Genomic DNA, 18,504 nt, shown 5'->3' with positions numbered 1-18,504 from the left:
CGAGGAATTTCTCGGAACCTCCTCGAAAGGAAGAACTCGAAGGGGTTTTTTTTTCCTCTCCGAACGGTATGATGCAGCAGAATCCGTTTTTTTTTTTCAAAAAACCGCACCGCAGGACGATGAGTCCTCCGGAGGTCTCATCGATGCGGGTCTTCGCCAAAGGCACAACTCTTCTCTCTCAACCTGATCAGAACCTGAATGGAGCCTTCCTGGCTGGTTACTTCCGACTTCCGAGACTCCGTCAGACCACCCCGATCGATTGGCACGGCACTTGACAGGCAAATGCGCGTCAGTAGCGCAGCAAATCTGCCGCATCGAATCAATTTCGCTCGAGCTTTTTGAGCTTTCATTGCCCGTCGCCCGCGCGTCCAGAACGAACGGAAAATTACGCATCCCCTAGAACGCTGCCTGGCTGGGTGGTCTAACATCGGGGGCTGGTAATTTCGCCCCCAGCGAGCGTTCTGCGAAAATGAAACAGTTCCCTCGTACGCCACGAGCGCCATTTTCATGCCCGAATGGAAAACTAATCGCGTTAACGCTGGTGGCACACGAATGCCGCCGTTCGAATGCCACGGCAGATTTTACGGTCCATTTAGCAGACGAATCCATTCCAGTGAGATGCCAGCTTCGGTTTGCCGTCCCGCGTGGCGTTTGCTGCCCTTCTCTTTAGCCCCATTATTGGTGCATCTTTTTTGTCTCAAAATCAAAGCCCACCAAAACGGTTGCATCCTCGTGCGAGTTGCATGGCCGGTGAATGGCATTTTTCCCGTGGAATGCGATGCTGCAACGATGGAAGGTGACGACGCTCCCGCATAAAGTCGCATCACACCAACTAATTAAGCCATCAAAATGCAAATTTTATGGTAGAATGATCTTTCGCTTTATTTAATCCGCTAGCTGCAGTGATAGCAGGAAGAGGAAGCCGGCTTGATCCGCGCTGGTCAATGCATCTTTGCTGGTGGTCGGCAATCGATGAAAGCGAGCGAGACTACAGATTAAATGGACATTAAATTTGAACGTTTGTAGGCTAAATTCTTGATTTTTCGAAGGGATATCGTTCAAAGAGCATTTGCACTCTTCGCAACCTCTTAAATACCATCTGACGGCTAGGTGGCGTTAGTGTGCAAAGAGGTACACATATTCCTGTGCGCTAGCCAATCCAGGGTGCAATCATAAGCTTCATCATTTTATAAATTAAACAACTCCCGAAACGTTCCAGTAAAAGACTTATTTAAATTTATTTATACTATTCCATCTCCATTTATTGAAATATAACATGTTTTGGCCCGCATTTCATGCATCATAGCACGTAGATTTGCTGCATGAATTTAATCAGCCTTTGAACACACCCTGCACAAAGTGATATTCGGCTTGCACGTTATCTTGTACACAAAATATACTCATTCTTAGGCTCATATCATCAGACGAACAAAAACATAGAATGTTTCATTTTATTGGGTTTTATTTAAAATTCAAAATCGGTGAATAACTTCTAACTAATCGCAAACGTACAGTGACTAGTCTATTTGGTTGCAAAATAGGTATGGAATGCTTTTGTTTTCGCTGTCGCTTGTCTCCTTGTCTCCTCCACACACTCACTGGGGAACCTTTCGACTCATATTTTATCCCATCGTATCCTTCATTATAATAAGCTACGATTGTAACGTTGATGTGAACAACTCTAATGACGTGGAATTCATAAACCTTCCACGAGCGATTACTAATGCTGTAATAATTCCTATGTTATAGTAGTGATACAGCGTGTATCTAAAATCAAATTTGATCACATCTCCAGCCACGAAGACGGCAGACAAACGGCCCCGTTCGCAGAACTCCTTTTGTTACATATTCTCTAAATAGTATGCTTTTGTTTCTTTGCTGTTTAAAACCCCACCCATCCAGATATTTCATTCCAATATGGCGACATTATAACATTTTTGCCTCAGTTTCATTAGTTGACAGAAAAGGTGCTAGTCACACCGACGTAGGGATAAACGCCGCCAAGAATGTAACGGTAGTACCCAAAATGCCGGATTCGGTATGTTCCCTTTGGCGTGTTGGAAGGAATCGTCCAGCTAAACTCAATATCACTGAAGCCCAATATAGTGGAAGTCCGTTCCCATCGAAACCTAAAATCAAAAACACGATATAGTACAGGTTTTTATGGCAGCATTCATGCCAGCATTCTACTACCTTGTCTCCCAGTTGGCATCGGTAGCGATAACGTTCCAGTTACCGTCCGATTGCAGCTGTTCAACTGTGAAAAAGCTCTTGTCGTGCATCAGATTATTGCGAGGATTTCCTGAAATGAAAACTACACTGACCGTCGAACCTCTTTCGTACGTCGGCTCGGGTTGCACCTTCACCTCTCCAAAGTCTTTTCCAAGTGGATGTGAATCGAAGATAACACCTGTGGTGAGCGATATCTGCTTGTCGTCTTCGTACGGAGGTGTTGGGCCAGCCGGAAGCGATTCATTTCGCACTAGAGCTCCCACTAGTCGCTTATATTGCTCCAAATACAACGTCAACGTGTGTGGCCCGTACAGAGTTGAGGCTCCTTCATAACGCTGGATTTCATACTCTTCCGGTGTTGTTATATAGCTCGTGTACATGTTTGACAACCCAGCCACTACGACCTGCAGATCGCGTCCTCCGGCAGCTACCGAAGCCCGCGATACTGCGTTTCGGAGCCTACGTCCAGCCATTGTGGTGAATTCTCCCGGTACTGCCGCCATTGCGAAGTCACCCACCACCAGCAATTGAGTGGGCACGACCTTTGGCTGCCAGTCGTAAGGAAAGCGAGCCCGTCCTGTCGCAAGCAGTATAGGCTTTGGTGCCTGACAGTCCTTGTCGTCCTGTGTCGGTTCAGCGATGAAGTCACGTACTGCATTCCACAACACGTTGTCGGTGATGGTGCCTTGTTGGAAGTCAAACGCACCTGGTCCATCTGTAGTACCAGCCGCAAAGCTGTAGCCCATCGCAGGCAGACAACCTCTTACTCTCACTGCACTACGTGTTGTTCTATCGAAGTGCACAGTTTCAGCCGTAGTCATGTCCACGTACTGGTGCATAAACCCAACTGGTCCTGTTACTTCACGGGCTTCGCTACCACGCGAGCTGAGCAGACCTGATGCAGCTTTGTGGAGACGTCCTGCGATGATCTCCGTGCTCTCGAACATGTCGCGACCTGGACCGGATGCAAAACAGGCTCCAGCTCCAGACGGACAGGATGAGGTGAGAACGTCACACGGCAACCCGGTCTTTTCACACTTTGGTCCGTTTATATTCGGAGAAGAATCGCCCAAATTACTGGACGCAAAAGCACCCACAAAGTCGCCTTTACCAACCATCGCACCTGGGTTCATCTCCTGTTCGAGCAATACCGCAGCCAAACCAACGTTGTCACTCGATACAAGCCGGTTGGTGTTGTTCATCGATGTGGGATGAACGGCAAACCAATTGATCGCTCCAAATGGTGCCCCATCACGAGCGTGTACGAACTGCAGCTGTACAAGCGTCTTCTCCACGTTGTACTGATACTGAGCGCGCTCCTCTTCTGGGTTGTTCTCATACGCACTGGGACTACGGTTGATGTTGGCGTCCAACACTTCTGTTTCTGCGACGTAAATGCGCGCATCAACCATGTTATTATGCGCGCGAATGACGCTCTGTGCGATACCGTGGACGAGCGCGTTGAACGTCTCTGGGACGAATCCAAGCGAGGTTAGATCATACAGCAAGTACATCAAGAACCCGCCCGGAGTAGAGTGGGTGTGTGTCCCACTAATGACGACGTTCTCGTGCGTGTACAGTTCGCCATACTTCTTCTGCAACACAGCTAGCACGTCTCGTTTCACTGCATGACCCATCATACCGGCATCTACACTGACAAACACCACACGTGCGCCTTCTTCGTCCTCCACAACGAAGGAACGCGCATATTGACGCAGATGAATGCCGGTTCCACGCTGCGTTAGCTGAGCATATCCCATCTAGAGTTGAGATACAGATACCGTAACGTTAGTTTGACGTATTTTGGGAAAAATTGTTTAAGCTTACAAACGTTATTTCCACCGAAGGCCCCGTGCAATCAGCTCGTCCTACGCCAACCTTGTATGCGCCGGTTGTCCCGATGACCAGTGAGAAAATCATCATCGCAAGAAGACAGCATGCTGTGAGACCATTTTTCTCGAACGTTGGCCTACCTGAGCGACTCTGCATTTTCGAGCTTGATAGATGCAAGGAACAAGTACTTTCTTCTCTCAAACAGTTGCTTGTAGCTCAAAGGTGTTGATCGAAGAAGGCTGCGAGCCTGAATGAAAGGCGAGTCACCGGCACTGCAACAACTCCGCTAGATGGTTCACTGTGATGAGACATGCACGGCGACGACGACGTCGACGGCCGGCATACTGCGAGCGATTGATTGCGGATGGCCTGCTGATGTCTGTAAAAATACGCAAAAACAAAGCCGGTCGGATCATGTTTCAGATTCGCAAACAGACCGGGAGAGCTGGACGTAAATGAACCCGGCTCTTCTGCATTCACACCGTGACGCAGTTTCCGGCTTCGATCGTGCGATAGTGCTGCAACTCTTCGCTGTTCACTGCGATTTAACACGATTTCCCCGTTTTGACGCTCAGCTGGCAGATAAAACGAGCATGTAACAGCATGCATTCGTCTGGCACATCTCGTCGTCTCGATGGAGAGCAGCTTCCCAGAGGAGTTAATCGTGATGCTGTTGTGATGGCGTGAGAGTAAACCACATACATGATGGGTGCCGATAAGCGACAACACCGGCAACAGTTGCTGACCACACACCACGCGGGATGCCATTTCCGGCATCCATCTTTGGAGCCCGAGGTTGACGTTTTCTGTTTGTAAATTACATGCCCATGCTATCTGCGGCAATCGGCACCAAATACCACAAGCTCCCCATTAGAAATTACCAGTTAATTAGACCAATTACCCATAATCGAAAGCCACACCATCGTCAACGGCATACAGGCTCTCAATTTACACGCACTTCATGTAGCTATTTTTTTCAGCTTGCTTGATTAAATAATGCTTGCGCTGGTGGTTCCGCTTGTTGCTAGGGATTTTTGTGATTTTTTTAGCAAACCTATTGTTCTGTTTTTTTTGTAAATGCCACATTAAGTTCCATTGCCACCTCATTCGGTAGCGTTTGCATGCCAAACTCCCTCTTTTGCGTTCCAGCTCGTGCTCGATATTCCATCGGGCTGGTATTCCGGAATATTTAGCCCGACACCAATGGTTTTTGTGCATCTAAACGAGACAACGATTCACAGATACAACCACCACCATTCGGTTCGCTATTATTAGTCGCATCGAAAACGCTCCAAACCAGTATGTATCGTTGTTTGATTATGTAACGCGCCTCCGTTTGTTACCGAATGCCACAGTGACGAACGGAAGACTCGACCGTCAAAATGGGACTGATCCAGTGCAAAAGGCACGATGGCATCTTGGGCCAGTAGATTGGAAGATTAACTCCAAAACCTTCACCCCAAATAGCTCCTTAAAACCGACCGCACTATTTTCCGGCAAATGTGCCTTTTTTGCCCACACTGTACAGCTACACATGCAGTTCAATTTTTGTGCATCAGCACGAGTCAATTCCGTCAACGGTCTAGTTAAAGTTGACCACGACGTTGGACGTGCACGATCGCATGTGCGCCGTTTGAGCCGCATGTCCCATATTCCTCCCTCCAGAAGCTATACACCTCGAAGGAGCGAAGTAGCACTGTCTGACCATGCTCTCATTGTGGAGCGTTTTATATGCTCCACGCGGCACGCCTGCCATGTGCGGTTTCGCTCTTTGCCTAAAGAAATGTAAACCGCGCATGTTGTTCTTGAGCTCAGGATATTGCGCGTGATCGACGGACTCAGGAAAATTGAATCCCATAATTGAATTCGTTTAATCGCTTCACTCAAACTAATCCCAAACTCCCTCGTCATACCTTTATAGGACAACAATAAAATCTCACTGATTAGGCAAACTTGCAAATAAACTACTAAAATTCAAAATAATAACCGAGGTTTATTATGCACTACTGGCACAGATAGCTAAAGGGTATCTACTGTATTCAAGCAATGACGACTGCTTATAATACATATTCAACAGGGTGTTTTATCTGATAAGTAACTACGCAAATTACCCACAGTCTTCTGCTCGAGTGGTTTTCCTATCTTCGTTCGATTTACATTCAAACCCTTCAGGTGATAAACATCGCGAATCGACTGAAGTTGAGACGTTCAACTTCAAGCTCAATGTATCAAAGAGATCCAGATTGTCGTTGATAACCAGGCGTAATATTGATGTTTATTGTGCTGTGCTCCACTCGAGGAAACCACTGCTGGTTCCGCATAGTAATCGCGAGAATCCATCTTAATCCTCGCAAATAAGCAGAGGACTATTCTTAACGGGTTCCACGGGACTGCAGCCACTTTAGTCCCACTGGCACAACGAACTCCCGTATATCAAGTGGATAGAGAGTGCTAAATTCCTCGAGCGATGGCATGCGCTGTTGCAGCGATGCAGTTCTTTTTTTTTTCTTTTTTTGCTCTCCTACTCCAAGGAAATCAACTGTCACTCCTCGGGAACAAGACCGGGGGAGCGCACAATCGTTCGTCGCGAGGTCGTCTACCAATCCAACGGTATCGCAACGTAACAGACCAGAATTGTGTGTCAGCGGTCAGTCGGCAGCATTTCGTTCGACTTTTACCGACATTTTAGCCCCGTGAAAGGGAAATAAAAACGAAAGCTGCCCCGTGCCATCTCCGGAAGCATAAGGCACTTTCGTTGGTGTGAGGAAATCGATCGTCCAGTGAAACGAAATTCAGGAAGCGGAAAATATCCACCCATTGGGCCGGCATAATCGCGCTGGTAACCGAATCTCGGTCGACTGTTCAAACAAGACCACATTCGCAGATGTTCGCTTGCGTGCCGCGGTGTTGTTCGCATTCGAAAGCCAACAGCTCTATCTGCTCTCGATTGAGCGTCCAGCGCGATCGTGCGCATCATTACCTAATACTCGCTATTGATTTGGGCCTCTTTTTTTCGGGGGTCCGATCTGTGCCAGGCAGCTGCACGCCAGGCTGGCGAGGTTTGATTGCAGACCCGCATGGGATATATGTTGACCGATGTTCGCAAGGGTATATCCTTCCCACCAGACACTTACATTGAACAGCTTGCATTCGGGCTGTACGTAGTGGATGCGTTGCAACATTACACGGGCACTCCGAAAAGCAGTTGGTCGTTAGTTAGCGCATCCGCGATGCACGGAACATGACCCAACCCAGGTCTCGGTCTCGCACTGCGCGGTTTTTTCGATATCACAGGGAAGAGGTCAGTGCAAAACCCTCAGCCTCAGCGCACACTTCACAAGCTCCACGGTGAACGGAAGAAATTAAACGACGATAAAACACAAACAAACGCACGGTCACTTGCCTAAAAATGACAACAAACTTGATCTCGAACCGCGGCAGGAAGGAATGATGCGTGTGATGCGTAGCGGCGAACGCGAACCACGACGGAGAGACAGAGAGCGAGAGCGCACGAGGGATGCACACATGTTGTCTCGCTCTAGCTTCGGTTCGCTATAGCCTCGCACGATGGGATTTACGAGTGGTTGAAAAAGGGATGTTCGATTCCTGTGGCCAACGGATCGATAGAACGATTTTCCCCCATGCATTTTCACAAAATGGCGTGTTACAAGAACCGGAGAAAAGCGGGTTTTCTTGTGCTGACAGCATCCTGGCACAATCAAAGGAGGCAATGTTTACAGTTTTGCCGTGGTAACTGCATCCATAGTTACACGGAATGTACACAGAGAACTGTCAAAAATCCTGCTGACGGTCCTTCTCTCTTTCTCTCAGCACCCTATCCCGCTCTCGCACTAATCAACTCTTGCTCTTGCTCTGGACAAGCTGCTGCACCGCGAGCTGAAACAATTTACTCTCGCTGTCACTTGGATCAAAACGCATACAACAAAGAGTGCTGCGTTCGCCGCCGGAAGATTTTGCTGCACCAGCGGCACCTAAGAAGTAAGCATTTTCCAAAATTGCATCTTACTCAGCCTGCTTTGCTTTGCATCAAGCGTCTCCGCTACCGTTCGAAGGTTAGAAAGTGTGTGTTTTATTGTTATTATAAATATTCGTTTCGGTACGTTTGGCCAATGTGTTAAGGTGGGTTGAGCCGCTGCAGTGCATCGAGGGGAAAAAAGCGAAAGGAATCGGTTGTTATTGTTAGAGGTGCATTACACGTACAGAATCGTCACCAAAAAGTTGGGATAAAAGTGTGAATACGTGGCAAAGTACATCGCAAGGTGTCGCTGAAAGTAGGCGAACATTCCGCAAGTGGTGCCGGGTGGGCGAAAAACATTTTCCCCTGGTTTTTCGCCGTCTTTGAAACGTCCATTCGGTTCCCAACACGAGACGGTGGTTGTTTTTCCACAGCCCACATGCATCACCGAGAAGCGAGCATACTCCAAGACGTTCCACCCACCCACCATTCAACCCTTTCGCTCGTCCATAAACCGTACCGACATCAAACGCGAACATTCCTCGCTAGCAAACGGGCGCAATAGTAATGTGTTAGCCACATGATGCCCGTCGTACCAACCTCCCTCGCAGTATGCTCAGCTATCAACCAAACGAACTAAAACCGGGGTAGGGCTTTGAACGCCTAGCTTCGATTCTTATGCTACCACACTTCCTGTTTTCAGCCAGCGGCTTGGGCAGGAATATGTTATGATCGTTATCAAAGGCGGCGGCTCAGTCGGTCTGGGTGGGTTTACTCCAGCATCCGCACATGGTCGTTGCCTTCGAGCGAAGCAACATCTGGTGGTACAGTCTCGTAGCTCACGTACGCCACGACGAGGGCAACGGTCAACATATCGCTTATGCTTGCTTACGCGGGTGAACGTGTAAAGGGAAAATAGTGACCGGCTACGTGGAAAGGATTGACTGCGGAATAGGGCCAGTAGCCACGTGTACGAAATTTGCTGCTATTTTCGATACTCTTTTGAACCTCTTTGAAGTTTTAGCAATCTCTCTGTGACTCTGTAATGTTTTCTCAGACCGTCAAGAAGTAATCTAATCCTTTATTCTTCCCACAGCTTCGCAGTAGAACAGCCGCACGGTACTAGCAGGGCAAGATAATGACGCCGATTTGGACTACGACGCTTATCATTCTCCTGCATCTCCACTCAACGGTGGATGGCGAACTTTTCACAGCCCTCGCCGAGATGGAGGAGCTGCTGGAAACCGAGGCTGTGCTGATCACCAATCTGGACAATTATGTCCAAGCGCAGGAGGACAAACTGATGCAGTTACGGCAGTAAGTGCAACGTCCGCTGGTGATAAATGTTACAAGTGGAATGCAGCTATCCCTCGTTTTACACACCAACGAGAACACCGTTAATGAAGCTTGTATTTTCCACAGAAAAGTCCACGAGTACCGGCGGGAACATACGGAAGCTGCGCGGGATGTCAGCACGTACCTGTCGAATCCGGTGAACGCCTTTCTGCTAACGAAGCGACTAACGACGGATTGGCGGTACGTGGAAAACCTCATGACGTATGAGGTCGGTAAAGAGTTCCTGGAGAATGTGACCAGCTACCGGAGTGTGCTGAAGTTTCCCTCCGATGAAGATCTCAACGGTGCTGCGGTGGCTTTAATGCGCCTGCAGGACACGTACAACCTCGACACGGCCAGTGTGGCTCGAGGTATGCTGAACGGGGTCCAGTACAGCACCGAGCTGACTGCTGGAGATTGTTTCGAGCTGGGACGTCAAAGTTATCTTAACGGGGACTACTACCACACGGTTCTGTGGATGCGTGAGGCGATGGATCGACTCACCAGCGAAGTCAACCGAACAGCCACAAAAGAGGACGTTTTGGAGTACTTGGCATTTTCCACTTTCAAACAAGGTAAGGAGCTGTGTGTGTGTGAGAGCAAAAGGATTTCTCATTCCCGCGAATTGCCGTGAATTGCAGGTAACATCCAAACGGCCCTCTCAATGACGGAGGAACTGCTGGAATTAGTGCCAGATCATGAGCGAGCTGTCAGCAACAAGGCGTATTACGAGAAGGAGCTTCAGAAGGAGGCACAGCAAAAGATTCTACGTGGCGATGACGGCAGTGAGGAGGTGCCCATCGACACCACCACGGTATGGGTTGTAGAACACTTATCAAGGGATTGCATCATTCGATAAAATCTACTGCTCTTTTCTCCCCAGAAAATCCAAAAAGAAGCTACAGCACACGTGTACGATTCCAACGAGCGAAAGCTATATGAACAGCTATGTCGCGGTGAACAACAGCCGCCTATTGAGCTGCGCTCTAAATTAGTTTGTCGATACACTACCAACCGATCAGCGTTCTTGCGCATCGGTCCACTGAAGCTTGAGGAAGCCTACCTGAGGCCCTATATCGTAATCTACCACGATGTCATGTCAGACCACGAGATTGATCGCATAAAGCAGTACGCTCGGCCACGATTCCGTCGTGCTACGGTACAAAACTACAAGACGGGTGAGCTCGAGTTTGCCAACTATCGCATTAGCAAATCTGCCTGGCTGAAGGATGCCGAGGACGATATGATTCGCACCATCAGCCGACGCGTTGAGGATATGACGGGTCTGACGATGGAGTCAGCCGAGGAGTTACAGGTGGTCAACTACGGCATAGGAGGCCATTACGAGCCACACTTTGACTTCGCACGTCGTGAAGAACGCAACGCTTTCAAGAGCCTTGGCACTGGCAATCGAATCGCCACCGTGCTCTTTTATGTAAGTAGTTCCAGCATTTTGAAATTTAGAGTTTTTAACGGCTGCTTAACGTTCTTTTACAACTTACAGATGAGTGATGTCACGCAGGGTGGAGCAACCGTGTTTCCATCGCTGCATTTGGCATTGTGGCCGCGAAAGGGAACTGCAGCTTTCTGGTACAATTTGCATGCTTCGGGTCACGGTGACTACGCAACGAGGCATGCTGCCTGCCCAGTGCTGACTGGAACCAAATGGGGTTAGTTAGAGCATAATTCTACCCCCAAAAAATCAGGACATTGACCACAAACGTTCACTTCTTTTTCCATGCAGTTTCTAACAAATGGATTCATGAACGCGGCCAGGAGTTTCGAAGACCGTGCAAGCTCTATGCGGACCATCAGGTGGAAGAGTTTTGATAGTGCCAGTGCGACTGCTTGCTGATCGCCCGTGGAGGAGTCGAATTTAGCATAACCATGACCCAAAACCAAACGAATCTGCCATGGTTTATGATTCGATTCTAGCCATTATAGGATTTATTTTGTAGGTTAATCGACGTGGAGCGCTCTATTGCTCCGGTACGTTCATCTAACGCAATACTACTACCATGTATACTAAGTTGCCATTGCCAATTCTCGTATTAATCTTTGATTTAAGATCTAACAAAAATTGATCATTTTTTCTATTGTACTAGAGAATTTTTAGCGAAAGAGAGTGAGAAAAGAGACTAGCCATCAGAAGGGCAGTAAATCGTTCGCCTAGAATTGACGCCATCTAGAAGAGTATAAAAGCCAGATTTTCCTTAAATACTCTCAGTTTTTAAAATGCCATTCTTTGGAGGCTTCCATCTAATTCTACATTTAAGATATCAAATGTGTTTGTCGTTCCTTTTATTAACCATATTTTACGAAGACTTATATTAAGCTAAAGTCTGGCTTAGTTTTATAACCTTTTAATCTTACCTCCAGTCGCCATTTGCTCGAAAGCTCTACTCAACGTTCAAATCCTGTATTCATCATAATTTTTCGACGATATTACGTTTAAGAAACAACCAAAACACCAAAACGAAATTAATGTGTTGTAATATGACCAAGCTACCAAACGACAGCACACGAAAAAAAATTAGCTGCTAGAAAGCCGTACCTTAATTTTCAACTGAAAGAAGCATCGGGAAAAAGTTGCGTCGTCTTTTTTTACGGTGTTGTGCAGTTTTCATATCACGTGAGCACTGTATTCGATGAAGGCGAGCAGAAGAATAAGTAGACTGTACGGACGATGAACTAGAAATGCCAAACTACTCCATGGAATAAACCGTTTTTACGTAAAATAACATTGTTGGAAAAGTTACTACGTTGTTTGCTTCTACACACGAATTTTATTCACACACACACACGTTTTCACTTCTCATTATTGCGAAATATAGCTTTATTCAGTGTTCAAGGGGTATCTGCTTTGACCACAAAAAAACAGTTTCCAACACTAATATATCTGGATAGTTTTGTGATGTTCTGGAGTGATTATTACAGCTCAGAGGGCAGGAGCGGAGTCCTTTTGCTATGACATAAATATTAATACTTTATTGACTTCTGTGTCGTTTCTTCTTTCTTTCTGCTGCACGTGTGGGCTGGTTCGTGTGCAGTGGTACTACAGACATGCACGATGCACCGAGCAAACGGTGGCGCCTTGAGGGGAGAGCTTGTGTTCGTGTATAGTTTTCATCTGTATAGTATATCAAACATCATTCGCACACAAATAAATCCATCTAATAGATTATAATATGTTGCATTTATCTGCCAGCCCCGGCATGGTTGCTGCTCGAGACACAGTTATTATGTATATAGTCATATAATTCTGCTTTCATGTTACGAATGTATATCGCTATCTTGCTAAATACGCCTTGCTGCAGTTCCCTAGCATCTAATCTGATTATCTCCCTTCTCACGCGTTGTGCAGTGGTCAAAAGTGGTATGCTCGGAGAAGAACGGGAGAGAGGCAACTAAAAATCACATCAGGAATCACCCCATCATCGTGGGTGGGTGGGTGTCCTACGATCGCGCCGCGTGTGTGTGTGTGGGCGTATCGCGCCCTACGCGCTTCCTGCGCAATTTCACGGTCACACAATAATGTAATTTAACTTTCACTTTCAACTCGACCGCATCCCTGCTTTTTGCTCCAGTTCTGTGTTCACCCTGCTTTTGCTTCCTCATGTCCTTTCAAACAATCTATCATTATGTGGGAAAAAGTTCAATTTTTTTTCACGGAAGCGTCTTGAGAGGGTAAACATTGATGTGTATATAGTATCGGTTGATATCCTGTTCGGTTTCATTGATATTACGTAAGTTACGTGTGAAGGGTTTGGTTTATCATATGCTCATTTGATTTGTCTTCATTATTTTCTGTTTGTTTCATCAGCCCTCTTTCGCGCGATCACGTCAGCGAAACAAGCGAAAACTCGCTCTCTCGGTTCAGTATAAAAGGATATCCAAATCTTAAAAAGGTCGTTTAGGTAAGTCAATAATTTCGAGGGCATGCCAACCGCATTTCCGAGGTACCGGGGAAAAAGCCGCACTCATCACAATCTCGTATCAAACATCGATTTTATCTCATTTTATTTTTTGTTCTGTTTTCTGCTTTTGATTTAATTGAGTAAGGATAACGATGGTGCACACTCTGTTCGGTTGCTCGAGACGATTGGCCAAATTTTCCATCGCCTCCACACCATGCATCCGACAGCCACGGACAGAAATGCGTGGGGCTCGGGATAACACACTGGGGTGAAGCAATGTGGTGCACTGCGTCTGACAGATTATTACGTTCCAATTTCTTACTCGCTAACATTGCATGCGTGATGCGCCAGTGATTGTATCCTGTATGTGCCGTCCTCTTTGCCTACGGAAAAATATATACCTATACGAGAGGAAATGGACTATCATTCCACCATTAACATCAATATATTATCATCTACACAGCTTGATTGAAATAGATAAATACAATGTCATATCCTTAGTTGCTTAGGTATATTAGGTAACAAAAATATGTTTGATTGTGTGTGTTCAAGGTAGTAATATGCATTTTGATATCGCATTACTATAAAATTGTTAGAGAGCATCACGAGCGGCCTTTGGCTTTTGTTTCTGCTGCTCGTGGGCTAGTATGTTCGTTAGAGCGCGTGTCGGGCGTACACCGTTTCAATGTTAGCCGTTAATGCTAGCACCGCATGGAAATCATTACTCTTGTATTCTTTTTGTCGTCTTACATCATTATCGCATCATGGTGCTGTGTTTTGCCCCCTCCAGGCTCTTATCTGGCGTTTAGCGGCACGTTTTTCCGTTGCTCGCTTTGGTTCTCATTAATAATGTACCGCGTCTGTCTAGTTTGTCGTCTGTGCAACGTTGATTCGCCGGGGATGATCGCCTCTATTCGGCTTCCCACCCTTCGCAAGCAGCGGGAACCCTTGTTTAATGCGTAACAACAACAATAACAACCATATAACACATTGATTCAGAGGAACGTAAGGGCATGCGACGCTTTTGGCAATTGGAGGACATTAGCATTTACCATCTTCCTATGGTGCGATATTCATTATCATTGATATAATTCCTTTTTTTTGGTTTCCTTACGGACATTTTTTCTAATGATTTTCGACTCTTATTCATCTCTCCCATATCGTCACGCAAGAAGTTTAATTGTTCAATTTTAAGAGTTATTTCATCCCTTCGATAGTCACCCAAGCCAACGTAATTTGCTTTCATTGTTAGTAGAATATCTCCATCCTTACTTCGTTCATTGATTCAAGTTATGTTAAGCACTGATTGCAATTCCGGCCCAGTTTAGCATCTCACTTCAAAGTAGTTCGCATTACAATTGATTATAAGTCATTTCCACATCACCGCGTCGGGGAGCAAAGTAACATAACGATCGTTGAGTGGGCAGGACATGTATCCCTGCAACTAAGCGGGGTTTTTGAAAGTAGCACATATAAGAGAGGAGATGTTCATGGACCACAAAGGACCCGACCTGGGCAAAGTCCGGTTCATTTCGTCCCCTAACCCCCAGGCCCAGCACTTGACACACGGACGTGTCTGCTCCATTTATCAATTCAACCGTGAGTTCATTAAATTCACCATCCTGTCGAATAGGACAGGAAATAGCAGAACGCTCTCGGGAGAGCAATGGAAACGAGGCGTTTATGTTAATGGGTGTTTCTCCAGCGTCAGGACGCGCTCGCAATATACCTCTCAAGGACTCTCAAAGACGAAACTCGGCCCCATTGGGCTGGGAAAGATTGCACGAGGTTGGCGGACAAAGAACGACCCTTTTTCTATTCCACCAGCCACCAACAGGACACCCATCTTGCGGACGAATCCCTGCAGGTAGCCAAAGGAACCGAACGGATGCGAGGAATGTAATGTCACTTTTAGCACGGTGTTTAGATCTCGTAGTTGCGGAACTTGCTGACGACTTCACTCGAGTTTTCCGAGCCCCACTCACCCTTACGCCCACCATAGTAAAGGGCTGCACCACCCTCCGACGCACGGCGATGGGCTGGGTTGGGTTGGGCCGCACTCAGACCGGATCCTGTTCCAGAACCAGTCCCGGACCCAGTCCCGGTGCCTCCCTCCGGCAGCATGCGATCCTTGGTCTTCGGGATGGCCCAGTGCATGCTCTGCTGCACGTGCTCCTTCATGCCGAGCCAGTTCTTGTAGCTGATCTGGATGCCACTGCCACGCCACTTGTCATAGCTGGCGCGTTTTTCCGGGTCACACAGGATCTCCTTGGCTTCCTGGTGCATGGAGGTGAAGAAGACAAAAAAAAACACACACAACAAGAGGACGCAACACGATAACGGACGGTTTCAAATGAAAAGGACGCAGCGTTCATCGTCGCTGTAATTACCTTGAGCTGTTGGAACTTGGCCTCCGACTCCTTGTCCCCGGCGTTCTTGTCCGGATGGTACTGCAGAGCGAGTATTTTAAACTCGGCCTGAATTTGGTCAACCTGCGTATTGGCAAAAGAAACACAGCGAAGAAGAAAAATACTTTGCAATTAATGCCCGACCGTGAGGGTGAACGGAAAAGCGTATCCTGTTAAAAAGAAAAGATTGCATTGCACAAACATGTGCCTCCCAAGTGCACCTTTTTGTGCGCTAGTGAACATGTGTGTGCATGTGTGAGGGGTGTATGGATGAAAGCGGCTGGGAAAGCGGTTGGAAAAGCGTTAAACAACGGGACATAGTCGTTAGTAGAATGAACGACCCGTCGTCATGCTTCATGCAGTAGGGGATTTTTTTTCTCCTGGCCCTATCTTGGCTATTTCGTTCCAGCCTCCACCAACCCCACCGGATCCCTCTCATCTGTCCGCACATTCATTCATCGCCTTCAGCGACCACCAGTCCAAGGACTTTGTGAGGATGGTTCATTAATAATATACGGCATGTAAGCGCGCATGGATGCATGCCCACATACATACACACACACACACTAGCGCGCCTCAGGCTCCGCACTGGAGTTTATTTATCCCCAGGGTAGTTCATTGGACGTCCGTGTGGCGCATTACATCGGGACGATGGCATTTATTTAAAGCGAAACGAGTCCACCGCTCGAGCGCGCAGGGTGGAAAATGGAAAAGCCAGCAAACCGATGAAGGTTTCTGTGTTACAAAAACAGTTAAAAATGAACCGCAAACACGACTTCACCAGCAAATGAATGCAGCTTCACGGAATGCAATAACTAATTATATACAATGCGCAAAAAAGTCGCCAACATCGCGGGGTTGAGGTCACTTTGTATTTTTTTTCTCGCCTTTACTCGCCTCCTCCCCGGCGCTGGTGTTGGTATTTTTCACCACCACCCCCATCAGGTGCATCGCACGCTTGTGTGCAAAATCCAGGGCCATTCTTGAACGGCCTCGGGATGCTCGGAAAACTCCCGGAAAGAGAAACCGTTTGCCATATTCTGCTACACTTGCCCAGCCCACGTTCTATCCTTGCTTTGGTGTAACGTTTTGTTTAAAACTGCACGCTCTCTCTCGTACTTCGTCTCTCTCTATCACAGCCTTCTCCCTTTGCGCCTCTCTGTCTGGCGTCTGGCGTTGCTGCACCTGGAAAGGATTAACTGAGCGATACTTCTGGAGGAAGTAACGTTCAAATATCGATTCCCTCAAGGATGGCCCTGCAGCGGTGTGTGTGTGTGTGTGTGTGTTTGTGTGCTCAACCGCAATGCACTTCCCACACGTTGATTGCATTTTGGCACCTTTCTACCTACCGTGGATGATTCGCTGCAGTTTAGCAACGCGTACAGATCCTCCTTCGAGTCACGCTTGTACGTGAGAATTTCGTCGACTCCGCTCATTGTTTGGCAGCAGCAACCGCTTTGCTTGAGTTGCTGAGGTGGCGACGTGGGTGATGTGCGCGTGTGTGGGTGTGTGTGTATGCACCGAATCTGAAGGGCCCGGTTTGTTGATTGGAGCTTGTTTTCCCGCGCCGCGCCGCACTGCAACAAACCGGCAAGCTGTGTAAGCACCTTGGGCCCGTTTCGGTGATTAGCGGTTGTGGGTTTGTACCTTCGTTGATGTGCGACCAGTACCACCAGACGTATGACCTTGCCGTGTGCAATGGACACCCTCCGGTTCGGGTCAGCCAAACACAAACACCGAGCGGCACAAATCAGCGCGTACTTTCCCTTTTTTCTTTTCCAAACACACAGCCACACAAAGGGGACGAGTTTCTTTTTCAGCGTTTCAGCGGTTTGGCTCGTGAGCTGGTTTGGAATGTTTCCAGTGAAGTGAAGTGTTTGATTGACGACGTTCCAAAGGGGATTTTTGCCAATTTATTCGAACGGCGCGAATGGCGCGATTGCGACGCAACTGTGAGTCACACACTACGCGACGTACACACACCAGCTCACCAACGGTGCACAGCCTCACACTAGACTTTAGGGACACTTACTAGACGATCGAGTTGCCCCAAACTGACCCTCGGCCAGTCAAACACACTCCGAACACGTCTGCGTTTGTATGTGTGTTTCTCGTACGTGTCGTGCCTGTGGCCGTGTGAACGTGTGCAGCAGTACTGACTAGGGGTTAGCGTTTTGCGGACTCGAGAACCTCCGGCAGGCGCCTCTGATCGACCTGGACTGAATGGAACAGGTCGTTTACATCTTCGCCCTGAGAGTCGTGACCGTTCGCTAGCTGATAGCCCCAAGAGCGCCAGCCCTGGCGAGACTGCCACAAAAAGCCCCGCGAGCGAATGCTGCGCCGATGTGCTACCAGAGCGAGACAGCGAGATAGAGAGCGAGAAGGCACGAGTGAGAGAGAGAGAGAGAGCGAAATAGAAGGCACAGAGAGCGCGAACGAAGGCTCCCCAGTAGACCCAGGGCCGGGTCAGGCTCAGACAGAGCTTTCCAAAGTCGATCGATGAGCGGTGAGCATGAGGTTTGGCGCAAATGTAACGAACCGCCAAGGTACTCCTGGGCCTGGTGATTACAGCGAAACCGAGAACCTGTCGAATTCCGGGCGAACCTCGTCCCGTGCGGCATTAATTGCGATTATTTATGTATGCCAGAGCGTGCAAGACAATTAGACTAGCTAATTTACCAGCGAAAAAGGGGTTGTTTTTAACACATACCAACGATCTGAGAAAACGAGGGTTTCCCGTACGGTGGGGGTTTTACGACCCACGTTTGTCGGTGTTAATTATAAAATATCAAACCGGAATTCA

At 47.7% G+C, this 18,504-nt stretch overlaps 3 protein-coding genes across 3 annotated transcripts; 1 reads left to right on the top strand and 2 right to left on the bottom strand.

Annotated features, from left to right (window-relative positions):
• Nucleotides 1–1,450: 1,450 nt before the first annotated feature.
• Nucleotides 1,451–4,158, bottom strand: LOC128728358 (neutral ceramidase). Its single transcript, XM_053821981.1, has 3 exons — nt 4,060–4,158; nt 2,194–3,992; nt 1,451–2,129 (listed from the first exon to the last, which is right to left on the bottom strand). Exons 1-3 carry the CDS (start codon nt 4,153–4,155, stop codon nt 1,952–1,954), a joined length of 2,073 nt encoding a protein of 690 aa, XP_053677956.1. The 5' UTR covers nt 4,156–4,158; the 3' UTR covers nt 1,451–1,951.
• A 2,993-nt stretch (nt 4,159–7,151) lies between these two features.
• LOC128728353 (prolyl 4-hydroxylase subunit alpha-1-like) lies at nt 7,152–11,206 on the top strand. Its single transcript, XM_053821976.1, has 8 exons — nt 7,152–7,269; nt 8,066–8,111; nt 9,233–9,358; nt 9,464–9,951; nt 10,018–10,190; nt 10,260–10,811; nt 10,881–11,046; nt 11,121–11,206. Exons 1-8 carry the CDS (start codon nt 7,152–7,154, stop codon nt 11,204–11,206), a joined length of 1,755 nt encoding a protein of 584 aa, XP_053677951.1.
• Nucleotides 11,207–11,921: 715 nt separating this feature from the next.
• Nucleotides 11,922–17,137, bottom strand: LOC128729306 (J domain-containing protein). Its single transcript, XM_053822976.1, has 3 exons — nt 17,051–17,137; nt 15,684–15,785; nt 11,922–15,570 (listed from the first exon to the last, which is right to left on the bottom strand). Exons 1-3 carry the CDS (start codon nt 17,135–17,137, stop codon nt 15,217–15,219), a joined length of 543 nt encoding a protein of 180 aa, XP_053678951.1. The 3' UTR covers nt 11,922–15,216.
• Nucleotides 17,138–18,504: the final 1,367 nt, after the last annotated feature.

This window comes from Anopheles nili, chromosome X (genome assembly GCF_943737925.1).
Source record: "Anopheles nili chromosome X, idAnoNiliSN_F5_01, whole genome shotgun sequence".
Classification (NCBI taxonomy): domain Eukaryota; kingdom Metazoa; phylum Arthropoda; class Insecta; order Diptera; family Culicidae; genus Anopheles; species Anopheles nili.
The sequence above is the reverse complement of the archived record's forward strand: the minus strand, read 5'-3'. Positions and strand labels throughout refer to the sequence as shown.

What these genes read in the sequence shown, in the direction of transcription:
- LOC128729306 (XM_053822976.1), bottom strand. Translation starts at nt 17,137, where the DNA reads ATGAGCGGAGTCGACGAAATTCTCACGTACAAGCGTGACTCGAAGGAG. An exon ending in ACTGCAGCGAATCATCCACG is followed by an intron (nt 15,786 to 17,050) that starts GTAGGTAGAAAG and finishes GCCAATACGCAG; the next exon opens with GTTGACCAAATTCAGGCCGA. An exon ending in CCAAGTTCCAACAGCTCAAG is followed by an intron (nt 15,571 to 15,683) that starts GTAATTACAGCG and finishes TCCATGCACCAG; the next exon opens with GAAGCCAAGGAGATCCTGTG.
- LOC128728358 (XM_053821981.1), bottom strand. Translation starts at nt 4,155, where the DNA reads ATGATGATTTTCTCACTGGTCATCGGGACAACCGGCGCATACAAGGTT. An exon ending in CTTCGGTGGAAATAACGTTT is followed by an intron (nt 3,993 to 4,059) that starts GTAAGCTTAAAC and finishes TCTCAACTCTAG; the next exon opens with ATGGGATATGCTCAGCTAAC. An exon ending in GATGCCAACTGGGAGACAAG is followed by an intron (nt 2,130 to 2,193) that starts GTAGTAGAATGC and finishes TTTTGATTTTAG; the next exon opens with GTTTCGATGGGAACGGACTT.
- LOC128728353 (XM_053821976.1), top strand. Translation starts at nt 7,152, where the DNA reads ATGTTGACCGATGTTCGCAAGGGTATATCCTTCCCACCAGACACTTAC. An exon ending in CACGGGCACTCCGAAAAGCA is followed by an intron (nt 7,270 to 8,065) that starts GTTGGTCGTTAG and finishes GCACCTAAGAAG; the next exon opens with TAAGCATTTTCCAAAATTGC. An exon ending in CTCAGCCTGCTTTGCTTTGC is followed by an intron (nt 8,112 to 9,232) that starts ATCAAGCGTCTC and finishes TCTCCACTCAAC; the next exon opens with GGTGGATGGCGAACTTTTCA.